Source organism: Bufo gargarizans, chromosome 6 (genome assembly GCF_014858855.1).
Source record: "Bufo gargarizans isolate SCDJY-AF-19 chromosome 6, ASM1485885v1, whole genome shotgun sequence".
Taxonomy (NCBI): Eukaryota; Metazoa; Chordata; class Amphibia; order Anura; family Bufonidae; genus Bufo; species Bufo gargarizans.
The window spans coordinates 61748417-61767430 of NC_058085.1; the positions used below are offsets into that span (position 1 = coordinate 61748417).

The 19014-nt window shown below is 49.0% G+C and overlaps 1 protein-coding gene across 4 annotated transcripts in view; it reads right to left on the reverse strand.

Annotated features, from left to right (window-relative positions):
- ENGASE (endo-beta-N-acetylglucosaminidase) overlaps positions 1–18843 on the reverse strand; it is a 38424-nt gene extending 19581 nt beyond the window's left edge. For 2 of the 4 annotated variants that reach the window (XM_044297808.1, XM_044297805.1), the window contains exons 1-7: positions 18683–18843; positions 18479–18589; positions 15320–15387; positions 10939–11140; positions 10697–10845; positions 3598–3755; positions 3340–3488 (exon numbers count right to left, since the gene is read on the reverse strand). In XM_044297808.1, the coding sequence (XP_044153743.1) occupies positions 3340–3488; positions 3598–3755; positions 10697–10845; positions 10939–11140; positions 15320–15368 (707 nt within the window). In that variant the 5' untranslated portion in view covers positions 15369–15387; positions 18479–18589; positions 18683–18843. The remainder of the gene's footprint in view (positions 1–3339; positions 3489–3597; positions 3756–10696; positions 10846–10938; positions 11141–15319; positions 15388–18478; positions 18590–18682) is intronic. The other 2 variants (XM_044297806.1, XM_044297807.1) reach the window with 2 other exon arrangements.
- Between the last annotated feature and the right edge of the window lie 171 nt (positions 18844–19014).

Here is a 19014-nt window from a genome sequence, read left to right on the forward strand (position 1 = left end):
TTAAAAAAAAAAATAATAATAATAAATAAAGCACTGTAAATCTGATGACCGGTATACATAAGCTAAGCAAGTTTTGGTTAAAAATAAAATAAAATAAATTATATAATATGTTGAATCAGAATTTCATGGCGTCAACAAATCCCCAAAAAGTTGGGACAAGGCCATTTTCACCACTGTGTGGCATCTCCCCTTCTTCTTACAACACTCAACAGACGTCCGGGGACCGAGGAGACCAGTTTCTCAAGTTTAGAACTAGGAATGCTCTCCCATTCTTGTCTAATACAGGCCTCTAACTGTTCAATCGTCTTGGGCCTTCTTTGTTGCACCTTCCTCTTTATGATGCGCCAAATGTTCTCTATAGGTTAAAGATCTGGACTGCAGACTGGCCATTTCAGTACCCGGATCCTTCTCCTACGCAGCCATGATGTTGTGATTGATGCAGAATGTGGTCTGGCATTATCTTGTTGAAAAATGCAGGGTCTTCCCTGAAAGAGATGACGTCTGGATGGGAGCAGATGTTGTTCTAGAACCTGAATATATTTTTCTGCATTGATGGTGCCTTTCCAGACATGCAAGCTGCCCATGCCACACGCACTCATGCAACCCCATACCATCAGAGATGCAGGCTTCTGAACTGAGCGTTGATAACAACTTGGGTTGTCCTTGTCCTCTTTGGTCCGGATGACATGGCGTCCCAGATTTTCAAAAAGAACTTTGAATCGTGACTCGTCTGACCACAGAACAGTCTTCCATTTTGCCAGACTCCATTTTAAATGATCCCTGGCCCAGTGAAAACGCCTGAGCTTGTGGATCTTGCTTAGAAATGGCTTCTTCTTTGCACTGTAGAGTTTCAGCTGGCAACGGCGGATGGCACGGTGGATTGTGTTCACTGACAATGGTTTCTGGAAGTATTCCTGAGCCCATTCTGTGATTTCCTTTACAGTAGCCTTCCTGTTTGTGGTGCAGTGTCGTTTAAGGGCCCGGAGATCACGGGCATCCAGTATGGTTTTATGGCCTTGACCCTTACGCACAGAGATTGCTCCAGATTCTCTGAATCTTCGGATGATGTTATGCACAGTTGATGATGATAGATGCAAAGTCTTTGCAATTTTTTGCTGGGTAACACCTTTCTGATATTGCTCCACTATCTTTCTGCGCAACATTGTGGGAATTGGTGATCCTCTACCCATCTTGGCTTCTGAGAGACACTGCCACTCTGAGAAGCTCTTTTTATACCCAATCATGTTGCCAATTGACCTAATTAGTGTTAATTGGTCTTCCAGATCTTCGTTATGCTCAAATTTACTTTTTCCAGCCTCTTAGGCTGGGTTCAGACCTGAGCGTTTTACAGCGAGTTCCTACGCGCTGTAAAACGCTCAACAGGCAAGAACCAATGATTCCCTATGGGAATGGTTCTCACCTGAGCGTTTTACAGCGCATACGATTGCGCTGTAAATGCCCGACGCCCCAAGAAGTACATGAGCTTCTTTGGGGCGTCTTGTCGCGCGTTCCCGTACATAGACTTTAGCGGGAACGCGCGACAATGGGCGTTCGCTTGTCTCTGTATGCGCGATTGCAAACGCCCGTACAATCGCGCATACAGAGCGCTCCATCGCGAATGCTCAGGTCTGAACCCAGCGTTATTGCTACTTGTCCCAACTTTTTGGGGATTTGTTGACACCGTGAAATTTTAAATCAACGTATTTTTCCTTTAAAATGATACATTTACTCGGATTAAACGTTTGATCTGTCATCTACGTTCTATTACAAAAACTATTGACATTTGCCATCTCCACGTCATTGCATTCAGTTTTTATTCACAATTTGTATAGTGTCCCAACTTTTTTGGAATCCGGTTTGTGTGTATATATATTATTATATATTTTTTTTTTCTTCGTTTCCCTATTTCTGTTCTGGCCCCTTTGTTGATATGCTGTTGCAGAGCTGTAGGGTGAGATTTTCCTCATAAATACTTGTGGGTGTCAAAGACTGCCTTTCCCTTCCCCTTACTCTGCAAAGGGAGTGAATAAAATTGCTGTCCTGCAGTCTGACTGCTGGGATACTCTTGTATCAGCTGTACAGTACAATGACATTGCTGATACACACAAGATCTTACTCCTATCTGTTCTTGTGCAATGCACTGCAGACACTTTCTCACAGCCAGCAGAAGAGTACAGAGGAGAGGACTCCTCCGGTCTCCATCAGCTCTGCATTTGCAGGGCAAGAAGGGAGGGAAGATCCTGTGCACAGCATTTGTTTCTTCACAGCCTGGAGAAGAGGAAACCCTGCAGCTGCTCAGTAACTGAGGCAGAGCCTTCAGCCCTGAGTCTGTGCTGCTCATGGTTGAAGGGGTTAAACTTTCCTGAAGAATCCAGTGGGAGGGGAGACACAGGGCAGTACAATGACCTCTGCACAGGTCACAGAGCATGCCCAGAAAACTCTCCCATAGAAGTCAATGAGGTCCCCTCCTGACCACTGTGTCTATGGACCATGGGGCTGCCGTAAAGCAATTTTCTTAGACTAGGTCTACACGACGACATTTGCTGCGCGCCAATTTTTATAATGATAGTCTATGGTGTCGCACTGCGACATGCTGCGACTGTCACAAAAAATCCATTCAAGATGGATTTTTCAGCGACTGTCGCGTCGCAGCATGTCGCAGTGCGACACCATAGACTATCATTATAAAAACTGTCGTGCGAAATTGGTGCGACAAAATGTTGCAGTGTAGTTGTGCCCCATCTGACACGCAACACATGTCGTCGTGTAAACCTAGCCTCAATGCTTTCTAAATGCTGTTAAAAGGGGTTATCCAATTGCTCAAACAGCCCCCCCCCCCCGGGCCCCTCACAGGTAATATACTTACCCAGCTCCTGGTCCCCACACCACCGCTGCTGCTTCTCCCTGTACACAGGGGGGGGTGAGCAGCCAATGGCAGGCGGGGACGAGCCTTCCTAGCATCACCCGAGATGCTAGGGAGGCTCGTCCTTGTCCCCACCTGCCATTGGCTGCTTCCCCCCTGACACCAGATGTTTTTATCCGTGTACAGGGAGAAGCAGCAGCGGCGTGGCGGGGACCAGGAGGGGCGCAGGGAGCAGAGTAGGTATATAACCTGTGAGGGGCCCAGCACATGGGGGGCTATTTGAGAAATTGGATAACCCCTTTAAGAATAGCTCAGAGGCAAGATGGCTGTCCACATAATCATGTTCAGGAAACAGAATAAAAAAAATAATAATCTGCAATCAGAAAATAAAAACAGATTAGAAAAAAAAAGGATATGTGCTACTATCTGTCTTTAACTGGCAGAGAAAATAAAAATAATCATCAATGAAGATTTACCTGTTTTCGTCATTGAGTTCGTTCTGCCACTTCAGCTCCCCACTGTGGAGCACGCTGTCATACCAGAGGACCAGGCCGCCTGGAACTTGTGAGTGCAGCTTCTCTGTTAAATAGGAGAGGAACAAGGGCACCTGGGCTACTGCAGCAGGCTACACGTAAAAAAAACAACGAAAAACTAGCTAAAACTTCAGGGCAGGTAATATTTTCTCTTGTAATAGCAGGAAATAATTGTGGTTAAAGGAGATATTGACTACTTACACTGAGCACATTCTCAATGTTAATCAACCATCCATCGAACCTGTAGAAACGTGCGAGTGACACCATCTGATCTGCGACTGCTTTATATGTGGCCTCATCGCCAGCCAGAAACGATTCACAAACTTTACCGCCATCTTCCCATTCTGTGATAAACGTACCTGTGCGAAGGTCAAAAGGCAGCAAATATGAATGATACTTATAAAAGTCCTAAGATAGTGTATTTAATGCAAAATAATGGCACAAATGCAGCAGGCGTCCATTTAGTAAGGCTACTTTCACATTAGCGTTTTTTACTGGATCCGGCAGGGTTCAGCAAAAACGCTTCTGTTACTGATAATACAACCATCTGCATCCGTTATGAACGGATCCGGTTGTATTATTTTTAACATAGTAAGGAAAGACCCTAATCAACTCCACTGAAAATCAATGGGGGACGAATACATTTTCTATTGTGTTAGATTGTGTCAGAAAATGGATCCGTCCCCATTGTGGATCATGCCGGATCCGTCCCCATTGTGGATCATGCCGGATCCGTCTTGCTCCGCATCCCATGACGGAATGAAAACCGCAGAATGCAGTATGGGAACGCAACCAAACGGAATGGAATGCGTTCTGGAACATTCTGTTCTGTCCCCATTGACAATGAATGGGGACAAAACTGAAGAGTTTTTTTTCCCGGTGTTCTGCCAAATCTCTATACCCCTAAGTGCGCACACGCGGTGCACGAATTACTTCTATCGCGGCACTGCAATGATTTTTTGCTAAGCTAGTGGATGTGCGCTTGCGCAGCGCACACCCTCCTCCAGCTGATTCCGGTGCAGCCGCGTCACTTCCGGTACAGACTTTTCGCAAGGTATAGAGATTTGGCAGAACACCGGTATTGAGACCCTATAAAGAATCTCAATACTGGAAAATATTAACGCTAGTGTGAAAGTAGCCTAAGGGTACTTTCACACTTGCGGAAGAGTGATCCAGCAAGCAGTTCCGTCGCCGGAACTGCCTGCCGGATCCGTCAAAACGAATGCCAACTGATGGCATTTGTAAGACTGATCAGGATCCTGATCCGTATGACAAATGCATTGAAATTCCGGATCAGTCTTTGCGGTGTCATCCGGAAAACGGATCCGGCATTATTATATATTTTTTTTACAATTTTTTCGGTCGACGAATCCGGCATTGCGGTATTTTGAATGCCTGATCCAGCACTAATACATTCCTATGGAAAAAAAATGCCGGCATTCAGGCAAGTGTTCAGTTTTTTGGGCTGGAGATAAAACCGTAGCATGCTGCGGTATTATCTCCGTCCTGATCAGTCAAAAAGACTGAACTGAAGACATCCTGATGCATCCTGAACGGAGTGCTCTCCATTCAGAATGCATAGGGATAAAACTGATCAGTTATTTTCTGGTATTGAGCCCCTAGGACGGAACTATGCCGGAGTACACCGTGCCAATAACGAGATTTTTGTGAACTCACCTGTAAAATCTCTTTCTCGCTTAGTTCATTGGAGGGGGGGGGGGGGGAGAAGACGACGACACAGGACCGTGGGTATAGCAGTTTGCTGCCACTAGGAGGGGACACTAGGCTGAAAACTGTTAGCTCCTCTGCCAGCTATACCCCCTCCAGCCTGGAGAGAGCATATCAGTTTGTACCCTAGTAGTAGGAGAAGCAGAAAGTAAACTGAAAAACAAACTAGAACCGCACACTACCGTAGGGCCAAACCAGAACCGAGGTCCCAACCGGCACTCAACTGCCCCTACATGCCACATGAAGAAGATGCGGTGTCCCCCAATGAACTAAGCGAGAAAGATTTTACAGGCGAGTTCACAAAAATCTTGCTTTCTCACTCGTATCATTGGGGTACACAGGACCGTTGGACGTCCTAAAGCAGTCCACGGGGAGGGAAAACCAGAACCCCATGTAAAACAACTCGCTCGCGAAAGTTACTACACTGCGGCCTGCAAGACCCTGCGGCCCAGAGCAGCATCCGCCGAGGCCAGAGAGTGCACCCGGTAAAACTTGGTGAACATGTGCAAGGAGGATCAAGTCACAGCCTTGCACAATTGAGATGCAGATGCATGGTGAAGGTGAGCACCGACCGCTCTGGTAGAGTGGGCCATGATCCCAGGGGATTAAGCCCTGCCCTGGAATGCCTCAGCAATAGCTGACAAATCCACCTGGCAATCGTCACCTTGGAGGCCGCCAACCCCTTGCGAGGACCTTCCGGGATTACGAACAAGGAGTCCGTACGCCGAAAAGAACCATAATCGGACAGGTAGATCCTCAAAGCCCGCACAACATTAAGCCGATGGAGCTCACGCTCTCTCGGATGAGAAGGCTGCGGGCAGAACGATGGGAGAACAATATCCTCGTTGACATGAAAGGACGACAATGAGCCACCCCCTGCAGAAATGTCTTTACAGGGCCTAACAGAGCCAGGGAACGCTGCAAAAATATGGACAGGGCTGAGACCTGTCCCTTCAAGGAAGTAAGCGCGAGTCCAAGTTCCAATCCGGACTGAAGAAATGCAAGAATAGTAGGAAGGGAGAAACATCTGGGAGGGAGACCGCGTTCCTCACAGAAACGCAGGAAGGACTTCCAGGTCCTGTAATAGATTTTGGACGACGTGGGTTTTCTGGCTTTAATTATCGCACGAATGACCCTGTCAGAGAAACCTTTCCACCTCAGAATAAAGGTTTCAATAGCCACGCCGTCAAACGTAGCGTCCCTGAGTGGAAGGGGCCACGGTGCGTCTCCTAGAAGAAGAATGAGGTTGGTATACCAAGCTCGACGGGGCCTGTCCAGGGTAATTAGGATTGTCCGGATGCCCTCCATTCTGATTCCGCTTAGAATCCGAGGCAGAAGAGTAAGGGTTGGGAAGACTTACAGGAGAGAAAAGCCGTCCCATGGCTAAACAAGGGCGTCTGTCGTATGCCTTGAGGTCCCTTGTGCGAGAGAAGAAGCAAGGGAGCTTGTGATTGAGCCTGGACGCCATGAAGTCCACATCCAGTCGGCCCCAACGGAGAGACCGCCGAGATCACCGGAACGTGGGCTTCCGCTCACTGTAGGATCTTTGCTGATTCCTTCATCACCGCAAGGCTGCGGGTCCCCCCTTGGTGATATAAGCCACCGCAGTGGCATTGTCCAACTGTACCCCGAATGGTCGGCCGTCCAGGAGAGGGGTCCAATGCCGAAGGGACAGATAAAATGGCTCGGAGCTCCAAGATATTGATGGGCAGTTTGGATTCCAATAGAAACCAAAACGCCCTGGACTGTCCGGGTGGCGAAGACCCCGCCCCAACCTTGAAGGCTAGCGTCTGTGGTGATGACATCTGGAAGTGGGGAAGTTCTTTCTCCCAGTAATATGGACGGTCATCCACCACCTGAGTGACGACTGTACCTGCTGAGACAGGTGCATACGCTGGTCCAGGGAATTCGGGGACTTGTCCCATAATGACATCTTGGCACGTTGAAATGACCGGGTGTGAAACTGTGCGAAAGGAACTGCCTCGAAGGAGGCTACCATCACACCCAGTATCCGCATACAATTGCGGATTGACGTGCTCCGGCACTGGAGGAGAAGACGGATCGACCGCTGAAGATCCAGCCTCTTGTCCGGGGGGAGGCGAACCAACGCCGAGCCAGAATCAAATATCATGCCGAGGAACCTGATCTGCGTGGCGGGCCGCAGTGAAGACTTCTGCAAGTTCACTAGCCGGCCGAAGCGAGAGAGTGTGTCCAGTGTGATCCGCAGACTTCCTTTGCACTGAGTGACTGTAGGAGCCTTGATCAGGATGTCGCCCAGATAGGGGAGCAGAGTAATGCCCCTGGATCGCAAAAGGGCAAGGAGGGCAGCGAGAAACGGAGAAAACGTTGGTGGGCGGCTGCAATCACTGAGTGCAGGGACTCCATTCTGAATCGTTGAACACGGAGAAACCGGTCTATAACCTTGAGATCTAGAACAGCCCTCCTTTTTGGGCACCACGAACAGGTTTGAATAAAAACCCGTAAACCGTTCCTCCAGAGGAACCAGAGTCATCACCCCCCGTGTGAGGAGGGATTGAACTGCTTGGAAGAAAGCCACCGCCCGAATTGAATCCCTGGGGGGGTTGAGAGAGGAAAAAACGATTGGGAGGGGTGGAAGTGAACTCGATCTTTTAACCGGAGCTTACAATCTCGAGTGCCCATGCATCTGAGATGTGAGCCTGCCAGGTCTCCTGAAAGAGGAGGAGACTACCCCAACCCGCAAGGGTAGGGGCGTGCCTTCATGCGGAAGACTGCTTACCGGAAGAGGAACGTGACAGGTGAGTGCGCGGGCGCCATGCCGGTTGTGGTTTAAAAGACGTTTTTTTTTCCACTGGTCCTGTGTGGGGGCGGTCTGGCAGACAAGTTAGCTGCTGGCCGGGTGCCCAAGAATCAGCGAAAGGAATGAGAACGGGATGCTGAAGCCCTAGGACAGAATGTGTGCTTGGTCTTTTGCTGTGGAAGATGGGTGCTTTTTCCACCCATTGCTTCAGAAATGATTTCGTCTAGCCGGGAACCAAAGAGTCGGGATCCAGCAAAAGGAAGGCCCATAAGTGAGCGCTTAGAGAATAAATCCACCGCCCAAACTTTAAGCCAGATACCGCGATAGCCGAGGAGTGCTCAACCATAGCCCCAGCGTCCAGGGCCGCCTCACAGATATTTTCCTGCCTACGAGATTTGCACTGCCAAGGATTAGAGCTCAGCTGGGGGAAGATCCGCCGCCAAGTCTTGGTTCAAATGGAGGGCACACTACGAGACTGCCTTGGCTACCCAGGCAGAGGCGAAAATGGGCCATAGTGCTGAGCCATTGGCCACAAATACAGACTTGGTGAGAGACTTTATGCATGTTTTATTGGGTCATGGAGAGGATCTGTCGGCTACCGGAATAGCCGTATTTTTCGCCAGGCGAGCGACTGGGGGATCCCCTTCGGAGGAGAGGACCATTTAGCCTCGCTTTGGGATCAGAAAGCGCAGACCTGCCTGGTCCCATGCTTTGGCGACAACAACATAGAAGTCCTTGTGCATGGGGAAAGTCTTGGGTGCATGCTTCAAGCACAGAAAAGACACCCCTTGGTGGCTGGTGGAGGGAAGGTCATCCTACACCTGGAAGGTATCCCAGACAGCTTCTCCCAGGAGGGAGGAAGCCTGTGATTGGAAACCAGGAGGGGGATGCCGAGGCGTCAGAGGAGGAATGGTGTCCTGCTCTGTAACACTTGTTAGGAGGCCTGCCCCTGGAGTGGCCGCCCTGAGACGGTGCGGACTGCACAGGTCGCGATTTATCAACCAAACAACCCAAGCGAGAAAGGGTGGATTGGGATATCTTAGGGGGGAAGGGGTTGGACCTACCTGGGCGCATGGCATGCCAAGCACAGAGAGTCTACCTGTCCACGAGGGAATTTTACTTTGCAAATGGCGCATGCATAGTAGGTGGCCTTGCGGGTGGACTGAGGGGGAAGTATTGATTGGGTCAGACATGGTATGCTGTGGATAGCTCAATGCTGGAGGGGGTAGCGATATCCTACCAAAATGGCCAGCAAAGCCAGGTCCTGTGTTCCCACACGCAGAGCTGCAGTTATCCACGCAAGAAGGAGGAGGAGAGAACTCTGCGTCCTGACTGGCGCGACGCTGACAAACGCCATGCGCTGCCGACTAGCCACGCCCTCCTGTCATTTTCTGCGTGCACTCTACGGCACATAGGGATCCCGACAGGACGGTCGGGACCCTAGGATGGTACGTGTAGCAGGGCACAGCGGCGGGGAAGTGAGAAAGATAAAGAGGCGCTGGGTTTAAAAAGAAGAGCGCCCCTAGTGCCCACAATAGCGGAGCCGCCCCCAAGGTTGGACCCGCAAAATAATTAACCCTGCATGGCCGGCGACGGCGCGAATGGCGCCCGAGAAGTGGAAATCGCTACCCCCCCCCCTTCCCGAAATCGATATCCCCCAGGGTAGACAGAGAGGCAATGCGACTCTTCCCCATCTAGACGAAACAGGAGAAAAATAAAAATAAAAATCAAAGAAAGCCACCCTGGGAGGTCTGCCTCCTACGACACTAAGCTAAAAACCGATATGCTCGCTCCAGGCTGGAGGGGGTATAGCTGGCAGAGGAGGAGCTAACAGTTTTCAGCCTAGTGTCGCCTCCTAGTGGCAGCAAACAGCTATACCCACGGTCCTGTGTCCCCCAATGATACGAGCGAGAAATATATTTTAGAGGATGGCGTATTTTTATTATGGCCAAAATTTCCCTTTGTATGACTGTACAGCGCCATATATCAGAGGCTCCTTTCTGAGATACATACACTGGGGAATATCCCTGACATTTTAAAGACCAGATGTGAACAGAGCCCCATATAGCTGCTAACGTCAGTCATTAGTGAGCAGGGTGGGAAGAGGCAGTGGCACTTGTCATGAATACACTGGGCTCGAGGAGACTGATGTATTCTTTGGGCTTATTACACAGACAAAATTATACATATTTGTACCAAAGGTTTTAGTAACTTATCAGACTTGGTCACACAGTCAGGTTTCCTGATGCAGTTTTGGAAGCCAAATCCAGGAGAGAATTAAAAAAGGGGAGAAGTTGTATCTGTCCTTTTATGATCCATTCCTGATTTTGGATTCCAAAACTGCCCCCATATTGTGGGGTATGTTATAGTGACAAATCTGCTTTAAAAGGGGTTTCCCAACACCTATAATGCCCGGCACCTCTTACAGGTTATACTTACAGCCACATCGCTACTGATACCCGCACGGCTGCATCTCCCAGATCAAAGCATCCGGTGTCGGGGGGAGCAGCCAAGAGCAGGCCGTAACGGGGACTAGTGTCCCTAACGTCACCCACGGTGCTAGGGAGGGTCGTTCCCGTCGTGGCCTGCTATTGGTGCTCCCCCCGACACCGGATGTTTTGATCTGTGCGACAGGGTATCAGTAGCGACATTTGCGCTGGAGAGCGAGGTAAATATAACCTGTATGAGGTACCCGGGCATTATAGGGGTTGGATAGCCCCTATAAGTGTTTTCCTCTGCACAAGCATCCCTTATGGATAGGTAATGTAATGTCAGTCATCCTGCAAGTCTTACCCAAGACAGAAACGCCGTGTTTGTGAGCAGCATTTGTCCAACACACAGGAGGAAGGGTGAACATCCGATGACTGAAGTAGACAAAAATATCAATGTACTGCCAATGGTAGAAAACATACGGCTCCTTAGCGTCAGTGCCCTGAATAAACCTGCAGAAGAGATTGCGTCTGGTTATACAGATCTACGTCCCGCATGTCTGATGTTATATAAAAGTTACAGAGGTCTCAGATCATCTGTCCTACCTGTCATCCAGATACCCTCCCATCATGTCATGGCAGACGAGAGTCCTCGGCCTCTGGCTACCGATAGGTGGATATCGTTTTGCCAGAGGGGTCACGGCGATATTAAACATGTCTTGGCTGGTCGGTTTCCATGAAAGCAGTTCCTCCAGGTTTGAGAAGAAAAAGCTGATCGGCTCGGTCGTCCCTCGGTCATGATGTCTAGCTGAATGGGAAAGAAATATTCATGAGTGGCGTTGGATGGTAGGTGAACTCGGCTGTGCCCACGTGCAGCGTAAAGGCTTTGGATTTTTCCAAAGTGAAAAACTGTGTGTAAAAATTCACAGCATTTACTGAAACAGCAAAGCGGATGAGATTAAAAAATATGTCATCCACACGCTGTGGAGAATGTCCGCAGGGAAACCCGCACATAACTTCATATACCCTGTGTACAGGAGAGTGTGGCCTGCTGCGTTGTGCTATATACCCTGTGTACAGGAGAGTGCAGCCTACTTCCATATACCCTCTGTACAGGAGAGTGCAGCCTGCTGCGTTGTGCTATATACCCTGTGTACAGGAGAGTGCGGCCTGCTGCGTTGTGCTATATACCCTCTGTATAGGAGAGTGCAGCCTGCTGCGTACTTCCATATACCCTCTGTACAGGAGAGTGCAGCCTGCTGCATTGTGCTACATACCCTCTGTACAGGAGAGTGCAGCCTGCTGCGTACTGCCATATACCCTCTGTACAGGAGAGTGCAGCCTGCTGCATTGTGCTATATACCCTGTGTACAGGAGAGTGCAGCCTGCTGCGTACTGCCATATACCCTGTGTACAGGAGAGTGCAGCCTACTTCCATATACCCTCTGTACAGGAGAGTGCAGCCTGCTGCGTTGTGCTATATACCCTGTGTACAGGAGAGTGCGGCCTGCTGCGTTGTGCTATATACCCTCTGTATAGGAGAGTGCAGCCTGCTGCGTACTTCCATATACCCTCTGTACAGGAGAGTGCAGCCTGCTGCATTGTGCTACATACCCTCTGTACAGGAGAGTGCAGCCTGCTGCGTACTGCCATATACCCTGTGTATAGGAGAGTGCAGCCTGCTGCGTACTTCAATATACCCTCTGTACAGGAGAGTGCAGCCTGCTGCATTGTGCTATATACCCTGTGTACAGGAGAGTGCAGCCTGCTGCGTACTGCCATATACCCTGTGTATAGGAGAGTGCAGCCTGCTGCGTACTGCCATATACCCTGTGTATAGGAGAGTGCAGCCTGCTGCGTACTGCCATATACCCTGTGTACAGGAGAGTGCAGTCTGCTGCATTGTGCTATATACCCGGTGTACAGGAGAGTGCAGCCTGCTGCATTGTTCTATATACCCTGTGTACAGGAGAGTGCAGCCTGCTGCATTGTGCTATATACCCTGTGTACAGGAGAGTGCAGCCTGCTGCATTGTGCTATATACCCTGTGTATAGGAGAGTGCAGCCTGCTGCGTTGTGCTATATACCCGGTGTACAGGAGAGTGCAGCCTGCTGCATTGTGCTACATTCCCGGTGTACAGGAGAGTGCAGCCTGCTGCGTTGTGCTATATACCCTGTGTACAGGAGAGTGCAGCCTGCTGCGTCGTGCTATATACCCTGTGTACAGGAGAGTGCAGCCTGCTGCGTCGTGCTATATACCCTGTGTACAGGAGAGTGCAGCCTGCTGCGTTGTGCTATGCAGTAGAAAAAGATATAATAATGTACACCTGCCCATGGAGATCAGAAGGTCCTTAGCCATGTGAATGGAGCTCTAAGGATACATTTCACATACATACGCAGCGGTTGTAGACAAAAACAAAAAAAAAAAAAAAAAAAAAAAAAAAAAAAAAAAGAAGGAAAGAGAAGGCACTCATAGGGTGAATATTCCCCCCATGTTAGAGTTGCACCAATTGGGTGCAACTACAATGAGAGCTGAGTACTCGTGAGGGTTGGTGCCGCCGGCTTTGTCCAAACACCCTTCGGTCGGTGCCGAACTGTTGGTTTGGTGGACCAAGAAAGTCCAAGAAAAACGGACAGAGTAACAGGCGCAAATCCACAACCAATGGTAGAAAACAAATTGGTTTATTCAGGACAAAGCGTTTCGGGGTGCATGACCCCTTTATCAAGTCTACAGAAAGAAATGTATCGATCACATACATGAACTTCGGTGAAAATAGATAAGAGTGGATAATAAACCGTAGCGAGAGTAAATATGCATATACATGTATAAAAGAGTAGATGCGTAAATCTGCATTCGAATAATGAATTAAATTAAATGGAATAGAAGATATAAAATATATACATATATCCTGGGAACACTTACTGATAAAAACTATATATGTATAGAGACATGGTGAAGGAAGGAAAAAAGTAAAGAAAGAAAAAGGGACATTAAAAACAAAAAGGGGAGGAAAAACAGGTTTTTAGAGTCAGAAGCACCTGTTCTCTAGACTCTCGTTGAGACCATAAGGTTCTAGCATCTGCAATTTGAAACATCTCCCTTTTTTGGAGTGTTCTGAATCTATGTGGGCAGGTTTCGTTAATGGATTTGATCAGTATGATGTGGAGTTTGGCAGGGCCTTTGTCGTGACGCGATAAGAAATGTCTTGAAACGCTATGCTTCTGGAATCCGTGTACAATGTTCAACCGATGTTTATTTAGGCGTTCCCCGAGTGTCTGTATGGTTCGACCAACATATTGCAGTTCACATTCCGACAGATATACTATAAATGAGGAGGAGCAGTTCATGAAGCTCTTTATTTGGAACTCTTCTCCTGTGGCATTGCTTCTGAATTTTTTTTGTTCGGTTGGCGATACTCATGCAGCATTTGCATTGATTTGTAACTTCCTATCAAATCTGGGAAAAAGGCTGGAGTGGTTGTTGCTGTGGGTTTTTTCGTTTGCTGGGGGCTAGTATGTTTTCAATGTCCTCGCCCTTCTGAAGATAATCTGGGGTTTGGCCGGAATGGTTTCTTTGAGAAAGGGGTCATTTTTTAGGATGTTCCAGTGTTTTGAGAGGATGTTCCTCAGGACATCGTGATTTGAATTGAACGTGGTGATGAAGGAGGATTTGAATTTGGTTGTTGCCCACCGCCAGTGCCTCTCGCCGTCCCTGCTCCCCGCCCGCATCACTTTCGCAGCTCCGCCCACCCCATGCGATGAGCGCTCCAACTCCGGCAGCACCATGCCCCGCCTCCACCCGCCCTCCGGCCAGCGTCACCATTACCGCACCCGCCCACCTCCAGTACCTCTCGCCATCCCCGCCCTCCCTCTGACCAGTGTCACCACCACAGCCCCGCCCACCCCACGTGTCCAACGATCCAACGCCGGCCCCTTCAAAAACACTGACAGTGCACGCCTTTTTGTGAATCGATCGCTCCAGACACCCCACGTGCTGGGATACGAGCGGCTCCACTGTGATCCACCAGGTCAGTTACCTCCATGCAAGCCAGCACCTCCTCTTCAATATGCTAACTTATCTTCCTCATCCTGGACACACATTCTACCCTGTCCCCCACCATTTGGGGGTACTACTTATTCACCCAAACTTTATCAATTTTACCCATCACACCTCCCCATTACCCTTTGTTATTCCCATACATACATATAGACAAACATTTACACCCTCAGCCACACTCTATCCCAATTCCATTTTATACCTTATATTTAACCATATCCTTTTTTTACCAAGTGTTCCCCTCTCTCCCACATTCCTCCTGCGCCTCCCAAAGGACCAAAATGCACCTTACACATGGCCATAATTATGCCACTATAGCCACAAAGTCTTGACATCAAAACCTAACGTTCTCAGTAGATAGCCAGCGATAGGCGCATATTCCAATGCCAACGTCCAAGATGCCTCCAATGAATCCCCTTGAGACTACTGTACTTTTATTATTATATTATCATCATATTATTTTATCTCTCACATATATATATATATAGTTTTTATCAGTAAGTGTTCCCAGGATATATGTATATATTTAATATCTTCTATTCCATTTAATTTAATTCATTATTCGAATGCATTTACTCTTTTATACATGTATATGCATATTTACTCTCGCTACGGTTTATTATCCACACTTATCTATTTTCACCGAAGTTCATGTATGTGATCGATACATTTCTTTCTGTAGACTTGATAAAGGGGTCATGCACCCCGAAACGCGTTGTCCTGAATAAACCAATTTGTTTTCTACCATTGGTTGTGGATTTGCGCCTGTTACTCTGTCCGTTTTTCTTGGTCCACCAAACCCACAGTTCACATACATACGCAGGGAATGCTCAGAGCCTAGGAGTACAGTTGGCGGGTACAGCGCATGCGCCAGGTCATGCCATTATGTACCTGTATCATGCGTTACACCGCAGTAAAGCGGCTTCTTACCTGACAGCGGAGCAGATTCATATCTGATGACTTCTTTATAAACTTTCATGTCTGGAATACGATATTAGCTAAAATAAAACAAGAAAGAAAAAGCATTGACTCCACGTGTGGTCTGAACACATATTTTACATATTTTTTTGCACAAGATACTCCTTCAATATCAGATCAGTGAGGTTCGGACACACGGTATACGTAAATGGGAGCCTATAGGTGCCGTATACCACAGCATAGGTCTGAGGAATCTCCGGATATCGGCACCGTACACTACAGTGTGAATGCATCCTCTGACTCTATACAGCCACAAGGAGTAAAAAATGGTGGCATGCGAGTCACTGTTAGAGATGAGCGAATTTCATATTCTGAAATTCGTTCACGCTTACTTTGGTGGTAAAAGCAGAATTGCGTTATGGATTCTTTTACCGCGGACCATAACGCAATTCTATGATGAAATGCCTTTAGAGGCATTCCGTTTTTCATTCCGTTATAATAGAAGTCTATGGGCTTCAAAACTGATCCGTCCCGTTTTTGTTATGCAGGGGAGTAAACGGAATCCATAACGCAATTCTGCTTTTACCACCAAACGAAGCGTGAACGAATTTCAAAATATGAACTTTGCTCGTCTCTAGTCACTGTTAGGTGGGTGTTCCCCTTCAGAGCCATTCCTAGGGAGGAATACGATGCAACGCGCCGTACAGCAACAGGCGGAGCACCTACAGGTCTGCAATATGGAACCTTAGGGATCCAAAACTGTAAGAAATCAGCAAACCCAGGGGTGTCTGTAGGTCAAAATGTCTGGGGCTTGGGTCCCAATGTACTGTCCAGGGGCCCCGATGTAGTGGCCCCCAACAATGCAATTGTATCACTGTCCTAGGGGCGGCAATACAGTCAATTTACTGCAGCGGGACACAGAAGTCAATGGCTCTCTGTCCCGCTATTCACCCTCATAGGCTACAGGCAAGAGGTTAGTTCAGGCAATCGCAAAGCGGTGACATCACCACAACCGCCTTGTGCCAGGTCTCAGGTGGAGCAATGACGTCATCGTTATTGCCTGGGCAGATAACTGGCATCTCAGGCTGCTTGTCGGAAGAGCTCTATGGCCTGCATTGCAGATGGCGGCGGGGAGCTGGAAGTCAGGCGAGTATTTTGGGGGGGTTTTTTGCGCTTTTCGTCACTTTGGAGGAAGATAGTACTGGGGGGCACTACTGGAGACGGCACAAGCACTGGGGGGTTCTGTGGGGGCATTATCATTGGGCACTATATAGACCAGGCATGGCCAACCTGAGGCTCTCCAGCTGTTGTAAAACTACATCTCCCATCATGCCCTGCTGTAGGCCGATAGCTGTAGACTGTCCGGGCATGATGGGAGTTGTAGCTTTGCAACAGCTGGAGGGCCGCAGGTTGGCCATCCCTGATATAGACGGTAACTACTAAGAATAGGGGCGCTCTCAGGGAGCATTATCACATTAGGGGGCACTGTTATTAGTAAGGGGACACTGGGAGAGAATTATTACTATTGGATTGGACTTTTGGGAACACTACAGGGACTATCTACCTTATGTCTGCAGTATAGGGTCAGGGGGAAATTAAGAACCCCGGGGGGACCGTATTGTGGGGTAGCAGCAGGATAAGACATCTGAGCCACCAGGAGGAGGAGAATAGAAAAAAGTGTGGAAGCTAAGATGTCTGTTATGGATAACTGAGACCAGATGTGGCTGGAAGAAGTCGTCATGGTGGGCTGAACGGAGAAGATAAGGAAAGAGAACGTCTACATCAGGCAGCAATGGAGATAAGAGGTGTGTGGTGCTGTATTCTCCTGTAAGTTAGTGCTGACTCTAAGGTCCATCCAAATATGCCTTAAGCATTTGGGGGGGGGGGGGGGGTCGGATATAGGCCTTGGACCCTGAATCTTTTGAGATCGTAGCAACTCCCTGGGCAAACCTGGTGTGGACGTGAAGTATTTTACGGTGCCCTTAGGGGGTATTCGGAGAGGTGTACTCCTTAGTGGAAAAAACTGTCCCCTACCACCACAAGGGGCGCGAGTGTAGGACAAGTTTCGGGAGCCTTATTCCAACACATTGATACGGTTGATAGGTGAAGGGTAGCAAAATAGCTGCAGGCTTCCAGGCCGGGGTCTGTGCGCGGAAAATACATAGTGGATCACAGCACAAGCCATACGGACGCATCGCGAAGAAATCTCAACCGCGTGAGGTAGAATTTTCTGACCTGCCGTGCGGAATTTCAAGGTCCCTTTTGTCGCGGATTTTCACCCCTTTTCGATGAAGAGAAGTGAAAACCGCAGCAATTCTGCACGTCACACAATGGATTTTCTGCGGTCAAATCCGATGATGGATGGATGTGCGGTGGATTTTTCTACCCTTCAAAGTAGAGATGGGGTAAGGGACAGGCACAGAGGAAAACTATCGGGGTTCCACTGGAGTCGGGGGGGGGGGGGGGGGGGAGTTTGAGGGAATGTATATCACATCTGTATATACCTAGATGAATATTACAAGTGCAGGCAGAAGGGTACGGATACATGGCGATTTTGGGCACGTGGCGTGCCCCTGTCAAGCCCAAATATCAGTGTATAGGTCTAATGTATCTGTCATTTATAATCGGAGCCTACGGGCAGCGGACGCCGCTATACAGTAGAGTCCATTGGAGGGGCACATCGGGATCTCGGGCCGCAACACCCGCCTCCTGGCCAAAGATCGCTGCTGTGCGGCCATTCAACCGTATCGGGTTGCAGCGTGACTCGCCCAGAGTCACCGGCAAGATGGACCCTCCGAAAAAAAACTGCATGACTTAGGGATCAATCAAACGACTGGTGCAAAGTGTCGATGTTATCGGCGATCCTGGGGAAGAGTCGGGCTGTGACCCGATTCGGTTCAATGGCCACACAGCAGCGATCTTAGGTCAGGAGGCGGGCGCCTCGGCCCCAGCATTGGGCACTGAAAGGGTTTGGGCCCCGTACCCAATTTCCAGATGCGTCCCTCCAATGCGCGCTACCGTATAGCGGCGTCTGCTGCCTGAAGGCGCCGATTATAAATGCCAGGTACAGACACAGTAGACGTATATATACACCCAGCGAACGCAACGCGGGGAGTGAACCCACCGCAATGGCTTTCAGTTACACAAAATACAACAAAGGTGACAACACACCCAATACCCGTCCGTACGAGGAGGCGACGTCCCTCTGATTGTCGCTTCTGCTGAGGCGTCGACCACAATGGAGGCGTGGGAGTGAGGAAGAGGAGGAGGAGGAGGGAGAACCTGGAAGAGCAGAAATGGATATATAAGAGCTGCAGAGCGTGGCCATGACAGCACACTACATGTGCACACAAGGTCACCGTTCACACTGCCTACCCATGCGACACCTGCAGAAAGATGGCGCACAGCGGGGGGCTCGCTCTGTCATGCGCTTTTTTGGCTCATTTATCCGGCAGGGATGCGGTTTTTCGTCCACGCTTCTGTTTTTTTCTCTTATGCACTTCCGCCTCCTCATTTTCCCGTCACGGAGCGGCGGGGGCGTCTGTGCTCGCGTCCCCGCCTTTTAAAGACGAATCACGAAAGGTTTCCTCTGACCAGGGTCTTGGTGCGGCACCGCAGCAGCGATCTCTGGCCGCGTCTTCCAAACCAGAAGCTTTATTTTTTTTTTATTTTTTTTGCAGAGTCGTTCAATGTCAACGCTGCATCCG